Below are 16,641 nucleotides of genomic sequence, written 5' to 3' on the forward strand. Positions count from 1 at the left end.
GGCCTTCAGTGCAGTTTCAAGCCTGGGCTAGTCTTGAGTCATAAATCCATCGATGTATGGGAGTCACTTCTTTTGTAAACAAGCATTGGCATTGCCAATAGGTCTCGCTTTTGGGACCTTATAAGTATTTAGTTATGCAGCGCAAAATCCTTGGTGCAACAACATCAACTGTTGCATGGCTAAACACTTATAAGATACAAGGTACTAAATACAGGGTTTTATATACGCCGGAATTTACACCAAGCTGAGGTGCAATACGAGACTATGTAGATGAGAATCTTACAAATGTATATAGCAATTCAGGAATAGACTCTCTGTCCGACACTATAACAGGGTTGGAACTCCATCAGGCCATCGCTGCACTACCTGTAGGTAAAGCGGCAGGGGAAGACACTATTCCCCTCGAGATATATAAAGCTTGTCTGGAAGAATTGGAGCCTCTGATGCTGGGGGTTATACAATCTGTTGGGATAAACGGAAAAGCTCCTAACTCCTGGAATAGGGCAAAAATTGTCTTTTTTCTTAAAAAGGGCAAACCGAAAGAGGAGAGGGGGTCATATAGGCCCATCTCTCTGATTAACGTGGACGCAAAAATATTTGCGAAAATATTGGCATTAAGGCTGGCACCTATCATGTCCAGGATTGTCAACCAGCAGCAGCACGGGTTCATTACAGGGAGGGACACAACAATACATATTAATACGGCCATAACCTCTTTCGATGTGGCAGGGATGGAGTCAACCCCACTCGGCATGATATTATTAGATGCCGAGAAGGCGTTTGACCGAGTGGGGTGGGACTATCTCTGGCATGTTATGATCAAAATAGGGTTCGGGGGACAATTCTTAAAGGGTGTACAAGCTCTGTATGACAACCCTATGGCTTGTATCAGCTATGGGGGTCTGACTTCTTCAGATTTTTCAATCTATCGGGGGACCCGTCAAGGTTGCCCCTTGTCCCCTTTATTATTTGCCCTTTCACTAGAACCATTTTTGTTTCCTCTCCAGTCCCAATCTCGGATAGTACCTTTCAGATCTGGCTCAGAAATACTAAAAATTACGGCATATGCCGACGATATCGCCATATACTCTCAAGATATTATTGAAGCACTTCAAGGGATTTCCTTTGAGGCTTGTAAATTTGGGAAAGTATCCGGTTATAAGCTCAATCTACAAAAGACACAAATTATAACCAATTATATACCAGCGGTGGCGGTCCCTGAGATATGTAAAGTCGCCATATACTTAGGCGTTAAAATCACGGCCAAAATACAGTAAATGAATAATATTAACTACAATGAATTAATTAAATCTACTATTCTATCATTAAAAAAATGGCATAGACTTCCCCTGAATTTAATTGGCAGAATTAATTTAATAAAGATGAAGATACTGCCTAAATTCGTATATCTTTTTCGCTCTATCCCACTAGCATTAAACAACTCATTCTTTTACAAATTAGACGGAATATTTAGTAGCTTTATATGGGGGTACAAAAAAGCGAGAAGATCATTGAAGCTCTTAAAAAATGACACTAATGAGGGCGGCTTAAACTTCCCGATTTTAAGCTATATTTTTGGTCTTCATTTGTAAAACGCCTTCGGTCCTTATTAAATAGAGAAGATGCCCTATTCTTTCATGTTTTCATGCTGAAAAGTGATTCAAGAATGTTTCTGCTCCGAACTACCGATCCCAATTACTACAAAAGGGTAAAATTCAAGACTGCTCGGGACATAATTAGGATCTGGGGATGTATATTAACATTCTGTAAGACTTCTTTCTACCATCCGAAGCTGCAATTATGGGATAATCCTGGCCTTCTGCGAATTTTTAATGATGGTACGGCTTCTAGATGGTCTAGGCTGGGAATCAATGTTTTGGGAGATCTATATGGCACACAGGGATTTTTAGACTTTAATACACTCAAACTTCTATATGATTTACCTGAAGCTATGAGATTCAAACACTTGCAGATACATGATTATTTGATTAACAAAAAACAAATTCTCAACATTTCTGATTGTGAGATTTGGAACTGTCTATATTCAACTAAAAATAAATCCGTCATATGTGACACCTATAGATACTTGAGTTTATTTAAAGTAAATGACTGCTCAAAATTAGCAGAGAAGTGGAGCAGACAGCTTGGCTCAAACATAACGTCTAAACAGATTACACACTCTTTATCGAATATTAATAACTTAGTTTGGTCATCCAGTCTAAGGCTGCAACAATTCAGAACTACATGTATGATATATTATGCACCTGAAAGAATCTCTAAATGGTCTCCCAATAACACTTACAGTGACCGCACGAAATGCCCCAAGTGTTCCGTAGAGGCAGCAGATTTGGAACACATGCTGTTTTCATGTCCCAATCTCAGAGAATTCTGGGGGGAAATATATAAGGTTATGAAAATTAAAAAAGATTGAGCTGCCTGCTATCCCTGCTGCAACAGCTCTACTTGACATACACCCTGTCTCTTTGCCCTGCTCTGCTCTAGCTACAATTTTTATGTCATGAGCCAAATTAACTTTAGCCAGAGCCTGGACTTGCCCTGATACACCTACTGTATGGGATTGGTGGGCCTTAGTAACAGAGATCCATTCTATGGAACTAGCCTTGGCTAATCTCAGAGGAGCACGCTCACTGACTAAACATGAAAAGAACTGGGGCAACTTCATCTAATATGATTAATATCTGATTATTAAAAATGTATATACTGTAATATTAGGGCAGGAAAAGTAGTACCTTCTCTCTTTTTCTTTTCTGTAACAAATGGAATCTTCTTAAACAAACAACGACGTGAGAGTATACAAATCTTTTCTATGTAGTAATGACTATACCTTATTTATGCTGTTTTCCTTGTATGTATCAAATCATGTCTTCCTGATCGGTTTTGAAAAAAAAAAAAAGGAAGACACCCATTTACCCTGACATGCGCACTTACACGTCTTTAGACCCAGACACTCTTCCAGTGCTGTCCATAATGATGCCCCACCCCCGCCCACTCATAAATTGAATGTCTGCTGCTTGCAATGTGCAGCCAGCCCACGGCTGTAATATAAGCACATTTCAATTCAGCGAAGACATCACTGACTCCATTAGCCCACACGTCCTCCCCTCCGAGGACTACATTCTACTGGGAGACCTCAACTTCCACCTGGAAAAGAACAACGACAGCAACACCACCACCCTTCTGGACAACCTCGCCAATCTCGGACTCAAACAACTTGTAGACACCCCCACCCACTATGCCAGACACACGCTCGACCCAATCTTCTCCTCCAGCAAACACATCTCCTTCAATCACACCACAAAACTCCATTGGACGGAACACAGCTGCGTTCACTTCACCTACAAAAAGACCACGACCCACAACCACCCACAACCAATTACCCGCAGAAACTGGAACAAAATTACCACCGACCAGCTCTTCATCACTTCACCAAAACCCTCCTGCCAAATCGTCCGACCCTAACCAAGCAGCCATCAACCTCACACAATGGATCACCCACAGCGCTGACGGTTTAGCACCCTTGAAAAACCATCAAATCAAGCAAAGTAGCAAAAAAGCCCCCTGGTTCAATGATGGCCTTAAGATTTCCAAGAAGATCTGTCGCACCCTCGAGAAAGCCTGGCAAAAAAAACCAACCACTGACAACCTGGCCACCTTCAAGAACGCCACCCGCAAACACCGCCAACTCATCCGATCCACCAAGAAATCTGCATTCAAGGATCGACTCGAAAACAATGCCCACAACAGCAAGGAACTATTAAACATCGTCAAAGAGTTTACCAACCCCACCGCCGGCACCAACTACATCACTCCCTCTCAAGACAGCTTTGGAGATCAGTCCACCACACCCACCTCCGAACCAAAACCCCCTTCCAACAACCTCTGCGCCTGGAACCCAATCACCACTGAACACACCATCCGCTTGATGAACTCCATCCACTCAGGATTGCCAACCGACCCATGTCCCCACCACATTTTCAACAAAGCAGGCTCCATTATCGCACCCCATCTCAGAGATGTCATCTACTGCTCCCTCAACTCCGCTACCTTCCTGGAAAGCTGGAAACATGCCGAACTCAGCGCCCTCCTGAAGAAACCCACAGCAGACCCCACTTAACTCAAGAACTACCGCCCCATTTCGCTCCTCCCATTCCCTGCCAAAGTCATTGAGAAAACCGTCAACAATCAACTCGCCGCCTTCCTCGAATCCAACTGCTCCCTCGACCCATCACAGTCCGGCTTCCGAGCCAAACACAGCACCGAGACCGCCCTCATCGCAGCAACAGACGACATTCAAACTCTACTGGACAACTGAGAAACAGCGGCCCTCGTCCTACTTGACCTCTCCGCAGCCTTCAACACAGTCTGTCATAGCACCCTTATACAACGCCTCAGCAACGTCGGAATACAAGGAAAAGCATTGAACTGGATCATCTCGTTCCTCGCCGGAAGAACCCAGAGAGTCCGCCTCCCCCCTTTCAAATCGGAAGCCACTGAAGTCATCTGCGGCGTACCACAAGGATCATCACTCAGTCCCACCCTCTTCAACGTATACATGAGTACCCTCGCATCCATCGTGCGCCAACACAACCTCAACCTCAACATCATCTCCTGCGCACAAGACACCCAGCTGATCCTCTCCTTCACCAACGACCCCGCCACCGCCAGAGCCAACCTACACGATGGGATGAAAGAAGTGGCCGAGTGGATGAAGAACAGCCGCTTAAAACTGAACTCGGACAAAACGGAAGTCCTCATCTTAGGATCATCCCCCTCCACTTGGGATGACTCATGGTGGCCACCGGCCCTGGGAAACGCACCCAAACCAACGGACCACGCACGTAACCTGGGCTTCATCCTGGACTCCTCCCTCTCGATGACCAGACAAGTCCACGCCGTCTCATCATCATGCTTCAACATCCTACGTATGCTCAAACAAATCTTCCGTTGGATCCCCACCGAAACAAGAAAGACGGTCACCCATGCACTGGTCACAAGCCGACTAGACTACGGAAACACCCTTTACGCCGGAACCACAGCCAAACTACAGAAAAAACTCCAACGCATCCAGAACGCCTCAGCCAGACTCATCCTAAACATCCCCTGCCAAGCTCACATAACCGGTCACCTGAAAGACCTCCACTGGCTCCCCGTCAACAAAAGAATAACGTTCCGTCCCCTCACCCACGCACACAAAGCCCTTTATGACCTAGGACCCGAATACCTAAACACGCGCCTGACCTTTTACACCCCCACCCGCCAACTACGATCGTCTAATCAAGCCCTCGCCGTGATTCCACGCATCCAATGATCCACCATGGGGGGAAGATCCTTCTCCTACTTAGCGGCCAAGACCTGGAATTCTCTCCGCACCCACCTCCGCCTTACACAGAACCACCTCTCCTTCAGAAAACAACTAAAAACTTGGATATTCGATAGATAGCGTACCCCCCTCCATCAAGCGCCTTGAGACGCTCTGGGTGAGTAGTGCGCTATACAAATTCTGACTTGACTAAGCACCGCGGCCGGTAATATAAACTTTCTAAATGCATCTTAGGGTCCAGGGGGGCAACACCCCCATAGAGAAACTGCAGAGGGTGGATTTAAATCTAGTACATCAGGGCTAGAATTTTGTGATTGTTGCCCCCGTATGTCATGGTTTCCTCCCATATGACAAGAAGCATCTCCAATGAGCTAGTGCCAGTATTTTGCCACAGTTACCCCCACGCCAAAAATTGCCTCCAGTGTGCCAGTAGCAGTAGTTTTCACAGATGCCTGTCCATGCCAACAATTGCCTCCAGTATTCCAGCAGTAGACGTTTTCTATGAGTCCCTCTATAAGCTACGAATTACCTTCAGTATGCTAGGGCCAATGGCAGACTAGCAAGCATTACATCATATCACTCACATTTACTCAACCACACTCATTCATTCTCACTCAGTCTACCTCACTCTCACTCATTCTTACTGTGACACCATCATACTTACTCATACTCTCTTTCTCTAACTCTGTCATTCTCACACACTCAATCACTCATTCTCTCTCCTTCATTCACACTGACTCTAGGTCTTACTCACTCATACTTTATCACTCATGCACTTACTCCTATTGTCACTCATTCTGACTCACTCATGCTCACTGCCACTCATTCTCACTTATTCTCACTCACTCCCTTTTAGTGGCTCTCACACACTACCGGTCACTGACACCCACTTTTACTTACACACACTCATGCTCACACTTACCAGCAGACTCACAAACACACAACCACACTCTGATCCCCAAGCACGTACCCTACATACATTTAAAAGCATTTTTTTTATTTAAGACATCTGCCACAGAAGTTGTCATTCTAGATCCTTGTGCCCCATTTTTTATTACACTAACAGTTTATAATAATCTATTATTCACTATTAGAGTAATATAAAACTGGCTGAAAACAAAGGTGGAACACGGCTCTCATAAGGGCGAGCTTCCTCTGTGTACTTGGTACTCATTTTGCTACCTCTGAAGCCAGAGGTCGCACAAGCAGTGTCAGGGGTCACAAGGGGCAAGCCTGGAGTCACAGCTGTGACCCCTGGCAATCCCTAAATAATGCCCATGCATGTGACCCTGTTGAGAACATCATACAATGTGCCAAGTGACCTCATTCGGAATATCAGAATGTGCTGTGTTTTGTGACTCCATTCAGAATGACACTGCTCTGTCATTACCATTCCGAGTATCAGTTACTGTTGTATCCTGTGATCTCATTCAGAATATCACATTTTGTGCTTAGTCATGCGATACCCGAGAATGTGCTATGTCATGTGACCCCAGTCACTGTTTTCTAACCATAGATAGTGAAGTGTTTCACTCCTAAAAATACTGCCATAACTTTGATATCTCCTGTGGAAACTGATTTCACTGTGTTTATTTATCTGTTTTGCAGGATATCAGAAGCACCCTAAGCAGGTAAGACTGATTTATTATCCTCCTGTCAGTGTGTAAGGAGCAGGTCTCAATGCTACTGTGTGTAAATACCACTCTGAGCTCACACAAGTGTTAGGAAACTTTCAGATCCTCATAAATTCACTTTAAATTCTCAAAAAAAATCTTAAGTCCTCATAAACCTCCCCTGCAACATCAGGAAACTCTCTTAAATTTTCATAACTCCCTGCAAGTTTTCAGCAAACTCTTTTAATAATTGCCACAGAAATGAGCTGCTGTCCTCATAAAACATATTTGTATCTTTAAAGCTACGAAAAGTACCCTTTACATACAGAAAAAGCAAGCCCATTCTGGAAAAGTCCCCCAGATTTTGCTCAATTCAGAGTTGGGCAAAAACTAAGTCATAATGTCCTAACTATACAGACATAAATGGTGGCTATGCTCACAACAATTGCCGATCCAATTGTCAGCACTATTTTTAGGGATGTTAGAACATACACATATAATATACAGGAAAATAACCTGATAGAAATATATCCATATATACCAAATAAATGTGTAGATTGTTAATGGAGTTAATTAGAGAGTAAATATAACAATAAATCTAATTCATACACATAAAGAGAAAATAGTAGAAGGGAAAAAAAAATTTCAGGGTGGTTTAAAATTCTCAGATGTGGTGGAAGAGGGACGAGTCTGGACAGCAGATTGATCCAAGTAAATAGTTAACGGGAGCCAATAAAGTTCCACATTACGAGGGGGCCTGGAGGAGGAAGCAAAAGAAACATCTAATCTGTGAAAATGGCAAAGGGAGTTCCACCAATGTTGCAAAGAGACCTTTGTGAGATCTTTCCAGTTAGAGGAGATATGTTGAAAGGAAAGAGCAAGCATAAGATCAAAAAGACCAGCAGAATGAGGGGGTAAGGTGAGAGTATCTGAAAGACTACCCAGAAAAAGAAGAGAAGGAGAATGAGGAATAGAGTGAGAAAATGTGAGAGATGCAAGACCAAACTTGGTTCCAAAGGGTAAATACTGGGGGACAGAGAAAGAACATATGCAAAAGGTCAGCATCAGGAGAATTACATGTCCAACAAGTAGAAGTAGAGGAGAAGCGAGAAAGAAGAAGAGGAGAAAGATAAAGCCTATGATATAGAAAGAAGAGAGATTGGATAAGAGAAGCAGAGCGAGATACTTTCAAGGACTTAAGCCAGAGTTTGTCCCAAAGAGAAACCGACCAAACACATCCAAGGTCAGACTCCCAGGAAGATTCAATCTTGGATTTGGGTCGCTCCGGATTAGGGGCGGAGAAAAACTTATAAATAACGGAAGCTTTAGGAAAAATAGAAAGTAATGTTAGAAGGGATGAGGGAGTGAAAGGAGTGACAGATGAAGGTAGCAAGTAATAACGATCAAGGATAGATTCCATCAAGAGGGTATATTTGTGTAAGAAAGATCTCGGACAAGAGAAATGAGTTCGAAATTGAGGAAAGGAACAAGGAATGAGTCCATCAAAAAGCTGATGAACCCAAATAATACCCTTTTGATGCCATGAGGACCAAAATATTGGTCTATTGTTAATGAGAACAAGGGAGTTATACCAAATGGGTTGTTGCAAAAAGGATTCACGCGATATAACAGAAGGAGAACAGAGAGGCCGGAGAAGGGAGGAAGAATATTGAAAAAGTGGAAGGGAGGTGAATGGAGATTTGGAAGAAAAGTGAAGAAGTTCATCAAAAGAGAAAGGGGAGATGAGAGACCGTTCAATAGAAAGCCATAGGGGAGCGAAAGGAGACGAATCTTTCGAGAGCCATCGAGAGACTTGACGCAAGGAAAAGGATTTATGATACAAACGCAAATCCGGGAAATTAACTCCACCTATCGCTTTAGCTTTACGAAGAGAGACAAGAGAAATTCTAGCTCTTTTTTATTGTTCCACAAAAATTTAGAAAGAGAGGAGTCAAGGCGTTTAAAGTAAATAGCAGGGATATGGACAGGTAGCATAGAGAGAATATAAATAAGAATAGGGGCAATCATCATTTTTATAGAATCTAATCTACCCCACCACGATAGGAAGAGAGGATTCCAGGAAGAGAAGGATTTATTAACGCGATCCAATACCGAATTCTTGTTCAGTTTAACAGAAGAGGAAATGGAACTGGAGAACCAGACTCCCAGATATTTAATTTTGGTATGATTCCAGGCAAAACCAGTAGACGAGAATTGATGAAGTAAACAATACTTAGTGAGTGGAAGAATTTCTAATATACAGCTATGTCATATTTCCTTCTCATATTCTCCTTTCCTGAGTTTTTCTTCTGCTCTTTTTCTTTTTTCTTTTCTGTTCTTCTTTTCTCTCTTGTTCCTTCTTTCTTTTTCTCTCTTTCTTTCCTCTCCCTACCCTCTCTTTAAAACGTATAAAATGCTTAGATATTGATTCTTGACATTAGGAATGTTATAACCTTCTTGCTTTTGTATATTCTGCATACAATTCCTTTTGTCCTTGTTTATTCAAGTATATTAATAAAGCTTTCAAACACAAAAAAAAAAGAACATACACATATAACTTCATGTGGGGTAGAGGTGCTACCATGGTACTACAGACACAGGTGGCAGGGTGTCTGTAGTACCATGGTAGCACCTAGGGGTGGCAGGGTGTCTGTAGTACCATGGTAGCACCTCTACCATGGTACACCTGCTTAGGACAATGTCCTTGGCAAAAAATATACAAAATAATAAGTACTAGAGAACACATAGAAATTCCATTTAATAAAGAAGTTAGTCCTAATATGAAGTCCATCAAATTTTTGTTCTTTTTTGTGAAGTTATTTTATTCTATTTGTAGTTTTCACAATGTTCGGTTTATATATAAGCAGGAATGGCCAATATCTGGTCTATATGAGCAAAAGCAGCTGACACGTGTTTCGTCCATTGGGCTTTGTCAAGGCTGCAGAAATACAAAATACAAACATTGGAATGGAACATCATCTCTCATGAAATCGTTTACATAAAATTCTTACGAGTCAACCTCATATAGCAGTGAAGACGCGTTGGAAAATAGTGACATGAAATTAAACATGCTGGTCACACTGCACTGAGGATATTGTGTAAAAATGCATGATAGCATCAGCTCACCCAAAGCCATAAAAAGTGGTACCCATGATGGGTGATGTTGACCGAAAGATGAGAACAAAAGGAAGGGGGCCATAGAGAATGCCTGTATATTTTATAATACAAGCGAAAAACTTGATTTTGCATGCATTGTGCTTTCTTAGATACGAAGAAATATGTGTATTTAGTGTTCCATTTTGCATGCAAGGATAGAATAAACATTAGTAGTGAGATTTAATAAAAATATAGTATACCTGAGCGCCCTGTAGTAAGGACACCTGTAGTAAGGACAATGTCCAAAAGTAGTCCAAGAGATACAGAGAAGGTCTTATCAGAATCTATTTAAAATATATATACAATTGTGTGTATATGTGACCATGCTGAGGAAAATATAGTAGTGTGCGGAAAAGTAAACATTAGTTCACCACAAGGAGAGCGAATTCTCCTCAGATCTAGAAAGGGAAGTGCAAAGAACAACATATAAAAATAGACCAGTTCAGAATGGAAACTGGTCACCCAGGGTAAACAAGGGAAGTGATTCCATGTGTAGTGCAATACAATGAAAAGGGCAAATATATGAATATTTGTCTTGCGAATTTCCTAGTGGAGTGGGAAATAAGCAAGAAGCATTTTATTACTGACTGGTGGTGATCGGTCAGTATAATACCAAAAGAGGCCATCTAGGGAAGCCTATCAAACCCACACATTTCTGAAACCTAGAGACCCGGGAGAGTCCAGGGAGGTATGGCTTTCCTGGATCTCCCAACGTTTCCCTAGCCAGAATACTCTGCAATCTTCAAATGTTGCTAAAAAAATAAAAATGTTCTCAAATTTCTGTGAGAAGTTGTAGGATCACCGGAGTGACTCAAATTTCCTAACACTCAGCGCTCCCCCAGGTCTCCCGATAAAAATGATACCTCACTCATGTGGGTGGGTCAAGTACCCACGACAGGCAAGGGACCAAAAAATATTGTGGAGACTTCAAAGTTACCCATCATAAAACGACCTGGTTTTGCAGGGAGGGTGCATCTGGGTTTTTGCCACCGGGCTCACGGCCATCAAGGGGAACCTACCAAACCCACACATATCTGCAAACTAGACACCTTGGCGAGTCCAGTGAGGTATGGCTTGCGTGGATCCCTCAACGTTTTCTTACCCAGAATCCCCTGCAACCTTCAAATTAAACAAAAAAAATCACTTTCTCTATAATTTCTTGCATGGGATCACCACGCCAGCACGAATGTCCTACCACCCAATGTTCTCCTTGTTCTCCCGAAAAAAATGATACCTCACTTATGTGGGTGGGCCAAAGGCCTGTGACTGGGAAGAGCTAAAAACATAGGGCTTAAAGGAGTAGCACCCCAAATTTTAAGCGCTACATTAAAAACACAAATATGTTTTTTTTGCTGATTCTGCATTAGGGAGCCACACAAGTGAAGTATCATTTTACTCGGAGACCAAGGGTGGTAGGCCATTTGTGCCGGCACAGTAATCCACACAAATGTGTGGAAAAGTGATTTTTATAGCTAAATATGATGTTTGCAGGGCATTCTGGGTAAGAAAACGCTGGGGGATCCATGCAAGCCATACCTCACTGGACTCCCCAGGGTGTATAGTTTTAAAAAATGTGTGGGTTTTGTAGGTTTTCCTAAACCGTCGCGAGCCTTGTGGCCAAAAAAAAGGAGACCCCTCCTGCATCACCAGGTGGTTTTATTATAGGTCATTTTGAAGTCTCCACAGTACGATTTAGGCCATTTCCTGTTGCAGCCACTATGCCTACCCACACAAGTGAGGTACTATTTGTATCGGGAGACCTGGGCGAAGGCTAGGTGGTAGGAAATTTGTGTCAGGCTGGTGATCCCACAACATTCCCACAGAGAAATTAAGTAAAATGTGAGTTTCTATAGCTATATTTGTGATTTGCAGGGGACTCGGGCTAGGGAATCCCTTAGCCCGATCCATGCATGCCATACCTCCCTGGACTCCCCAGGGCTTCTACTTTTCAGAAATGTGTGGGTTTGGCAGGCTTCCCTAGATGGCCTCTGAGTCCGGGGCCAAAAACCCAAGTGCCCTCCCTTTGCAAAACCAGGTATTTTTGTGACAGGTGATTTTGATGTCGCCACAATATGTTTTGGGCCCTTGCCTGTCCCGGGTACTTGACTCACCCACACGAGTGAGGTTTAATTTCTATCAGTAGACTTTGGGGAATGTGGGGGTGGGTGGAATTTTGTGGATCCACACAAATTCCAGAACTTTCCATCACAGAAGTTTGAGAAAAATCTGTGTTTTTTTTTTTTTTACAAAGTTTGAGGTTTGCAAGGAATTCTGGGTAAGAGAACCTGGTAAAAGCCACACAAGTCACCCTATCCTGGATTCCCCTGGGTGTCTAGTTTTAAAAAATGCATAGGTTTGCTAGGTTTCCCTAGGTACCGGCAGAGCTAGGGTTAAAAATCTACAACTAGGCACTTCAAGGGTCCGTTTTCACTGTAAAAATATGGTGTGTTCACATTGCGTTTCGGGACGTTTCCTGTCACTGGCACTAGGCCTACCCACACAAGTGAGGTGCAATTTTTACCAGGAGACTTCGAGAAACATAGAATAGTAGAAGTGTTTTTGCCAATTGACTTCCTATGCATTTATCCCTTCCAAATGTAGGACAGTGTGTAAAAAAGTATCATTTTCAAAAAAGTCCTCTAATTCAGATGCTGGTATAGGTACCCACATATATGGAGTTGTGCACATAACCACTGCTTCTAAACTCCATATGTTGTTCCCATTTCAGAAATACATAGTTTTCCTCAATACCTATTTTTCATTCTTTATATTTTACCAAGTGGTTTGCTGTATACCTGGAACACAATAAAAAAAACCATAGCAAGGCGCAGCTCATTATTGGCTCTGGGCATATCGGATTCTTGGTGAACCTACAAGTCCTATATATCTCCACAACCAGAAGGGTCTTGTGGATGTAACAGTATATTGCTTTAAAAAATCTGTCATACTTAAATGAAGTTACAGGTGACAACGTTGGCACAAATGGCTGAATTTTCAACTCCTTTTCAATGTTTCCTATTTTTAACTGTTAGTTTCTATAAGAAACCCTTGAAGATTCTACACAAATGACCCCTTACTGAACTACGAGTTCTGTCTACTTTAAAGAAATGTATAGCTTTTCAGGATCCCTTATTGCTTTCATACCCATTCTTACCAATAACTGAAAGGAGGTTGAAAGCACAAAAAATAGCAAAAATGGGCTTTGTCCCAGTAAAATGCCAAAACTTTGTAAATAAATTTGGTTTTCGGACAAAAGTCTGTCAGTCCCTGAAAGCTGGGAAGATGGTAATATCAATACTACAAACCATTTGTTGATACTATTTGCAGGGAAAAAACAGACTCTTTCATCTGCAGCATGTTGTTCCCATTCTTCCCCAAAATTAAAAATGTAGTTGTATTTTGGCTAATTTCTGGGTCCCATCCAGGGGAATCCACAAACCCTGGGTACCTTTAGAATCCTCAGGATGTTGTAAGAAAAGTACCCAAATTTGATGTGGATACTTTATATGGACAAAAAGTTACAGGGTCCTTAACTGGAACTCCCTCAAATACCCAAATAAGTACTCGGCACTGGGGTGGGGGGTGGGGGGTGTTGGGCATGCCCAGCAGTTAAGGGGTTAAAAGTGACAAAACGTGTCAACAAACTTATGTTCTTCATGTCTTGGGTTGATGACATCCACAGCCATTCTAATATCATCTAGCGCTGCAAGGAGAACAGTTCTAGTGTTTCTGTTTGAGTGAAATCTGTCAACTAAGGCGTGTGAAATTCTAGAAAAATGCAGCATTGCTTTGCCGCATCGGACTCACTAATATTGGCAGCTGCCAGTAAACAAGACACAGAACAATAGTTAAAAGTATTAAGAAGAACGAGCCCAGGTTTTACCCAAAAGGAGACAGGCTCCTATTTTTTTATTCCAGCTTTGCTTCAGACTTACTGTCGCACTTCCATAAGCACAACAGACATCTGCTGCTGCGCTGAAGATTGTTGGACTCGTCAGTGAACAAAAGAGAGGGTGGGATTGAACTAGGGCGAGGATACAGATTTGGGGCTTGTTTTATTAGAAACAGGGATTCATCAATTGAGAAATTGTTATCTGAGAGCAGTAGGACATAGACATGTCTCTGGATTATTTAATTGAGGTTTTACATGGAAAGAGACTGGGGAGGGGGAGGGGGTTAATGGCCAGTCCAGAGAAGGACAGATTCCTGTGAACTCTGCCTGATGTTTGCAGACATCCTGCGATCTCATGAGTCCTGTCTCTGCTGTACCCCACTTGTGGTCTTGTGCCCTTGTCTCTGTTGTACCCTCCTCTAGTCTTGAGGCCTGGCTATGCTGTCCCCTCCTTGGGTGTTGTAAGGCTTGGCTGATGTCTCACTTGTCTCGCTCCATCGTATTCCTCCTGGTGTCTCTTGAGACCAGGCTCTGCTGTCCTTTCCTGTGATCTCAGGTACTGTCTTGGTTATACTCCCCTGTAGTCTGACCAGGCTTGTCTCCGGTGCACCCGACTCTGGCCTCACAAGGTATGGCCCTGTTTTATCCTCGTGTGGTCTCATGCCCTGGGCTCTGTTGTACCCTCCTCCAGCCTTGAGGCCTGGCTGCGCTCTTCCCCCCCCCCCCCGGGTATTTTAACGCCTGGTTGTGGATTTACTGGTCTCGCTCCATCGTATTCCTCATGGTGTCTCAAGAGGCCTGGCTCTGCTGTCTATTCGTGTGATCTCAAGTCCTGTCTTGGTTATTCTCTACAGGCTTGTCTGAGGTGCACTTTTCTCTGGTCTTACAGGGTATGGCCCTGTTTTACCCTCCTGTGGTCTCACAAGGCCTAGCTCTATTTTCCCCTCATGTCCTCTCACAAGGACTGAATCTGTTTCTATGCCTTGTAAAATTCCTATCAGCCCTGACTCTGTTGTACCCTCCTGTGCTCTCATCAGGCCTGGCTCTGCTGACCCCCTCCTGTGGCCTCACAAAGCCCGGCTCTCTTGTACCTCCTCCAGTCGTCTCACTAGGTCTCGCTCAGTTATGCCCCCTCCTGTGGCCTCACAAGGCCTGGCTCTCTTGTACCTCCTCCAGTCGTCTCCCTAGGTCTCGCTCAGTTATGCTTCCTGTGGTCTCTCAAGGTCTCTCTCTGTTATACCACCTCCTGTGGTTTTACCAAGTCTTGTGCTTTTACACCTCCTCATGTGGTCTCACTAGGTTTCACTCTATTGTATCTGTATGATATTGGGATATTATTTAATGGGATGAGAACACCACTCAAGCAACAACCACAATCCTTATGAGGGTGAACCATAAAAATCCCAAAGCAATTTAGAAACATAGTTTATTTTAATAAATAAAATGATACCAAAAGAACATGAATCCAATCAATAGAACCAACGTTATTCATTTTTAAAGATGTTAGTAGAAATAGAGCCAAGAAATACAAAGCCCAATTTCAAGTATCTGGTCACGGGGAAGTGGAATATAGTTACAAGGTCAGGACAATAGCAATGGAGTGTAGATTTGACTCAAGGACTATGGTAGTCCCACTAGGAAGTTACTTTCTCAAGTCCTTGCAACGAGCGCTGTTCTGGGTGGCAGAGGCCTCCCATTGGCAGTCATCATGAACGGTTGTTGTCGTAGTGAATATCCAGTCCCTCTGAAGCTTTGCATTGCTGGTTCATTTGTGGCGGAAAGAAATGGCTTTACAGCCAAGAGGAGCCCAAAACATCTGTTTCTTCACCTTTTCTGCAGGAGGCGCTTCTACTGATGCCAGACAACGGTCCAGGACCTGAGGTTACCTGTTGTGAATCAGACAGAGGTCAACAAAAGGCTCAGGCAGGTCCAGGCCAGTCAAGTTGGTACTGGTCACACAGGGCATCAGCTGACCAACCCTTGTGATGAAGGCAAGCAGGTCCAGTCCTTTTGTTTCAGACAGCAATGCAGTCCTCCCAGCAGCAAGGCAGTCCTTCTGAAACTTCCAAACTAATAGGAGTGTTCTGATGGTATGCTTTGAAGATCCCAGTTTAATACTAGTGTCAGCTTTGGGTGGGGAAATTCCGCAATGGGTCTAGAAATTTGTGAGAGTTAAAGCTATTTGCGGTGTAAATGAGAATATCATTTACCCATTCGCTTTGCTTTACAGTGCTGTGGCCTTTGGGACCTTTTACACCGCAAATAGCTTTAACTCCCGCAAATTTCTAGACCTATTGCATTGCAAATGCTTGTTAATGCTTACAAGGATAGGGTGCATTGTATTGAAAACGTAGGACATGTGTTTCCGTTGTACATATTCTAGCAGTGAAAATCTAATTTTACACATCGTAGGCCTATCTTTCCCACAGGCTAACACTTAGTTACCTTATTAAACTTAATAAGTGATAACTTCAGTTTGGGGACAGATAGGGAAATATGTTTACACTCAAATACATTTTAATTGAAAATTACAATTTTGAAAACGCCACTTTTAGAAAGTTATTTCTGCACTTTATAGAAAGTTGGCATTTTTCTGCTCAAATCACTTGTGCCTGTATGCCAGTGTCCTCATTTACATG

The 16,641-nt window shown here is 42.9% G+C and overlaps 1 protein-coding gene across 2 annotated transcripts in view; it reads left to right on the plus strand.

Annotated features, from left to right (window-relative positions):
- LOC144752986 (E3 ubiquitin-protein ligase TRIM39-like) overlaps positions 1-16,641 on the plus strand; it is a 188,487-nt gene that overhangs the window by 105,628 nt on the left and 66,218 nt on the right. For both annotated transcript variants that reach the window (XM_078640795.1, XM_078640797.1), the window contains exon 4: positions 6,950-6,972. In XM_078640795.1, the coding sequence (XP_078496921.1) occupies positions 6,950-6,972 (23 nt within the window). The remainder of the gene's footprint in view (positions 1-6,949; positions 6,973-16,641) is intronic.

Source organism: Lissotriton helveticus, chromosome 5_1 (assembly GCF_964261635.1).
Source record: "Lissotriton helveticus chromosome 5_1, aLisHel1.1, whole genome shotgun sequence".
Classification (NCBI taxonomy): domain Eukaryota; kingdom Metazoa; phylum Chordata; class Amphibia; order Caudata; family Salamandridae; genus Lissotriton; species Lissotriton helveticus.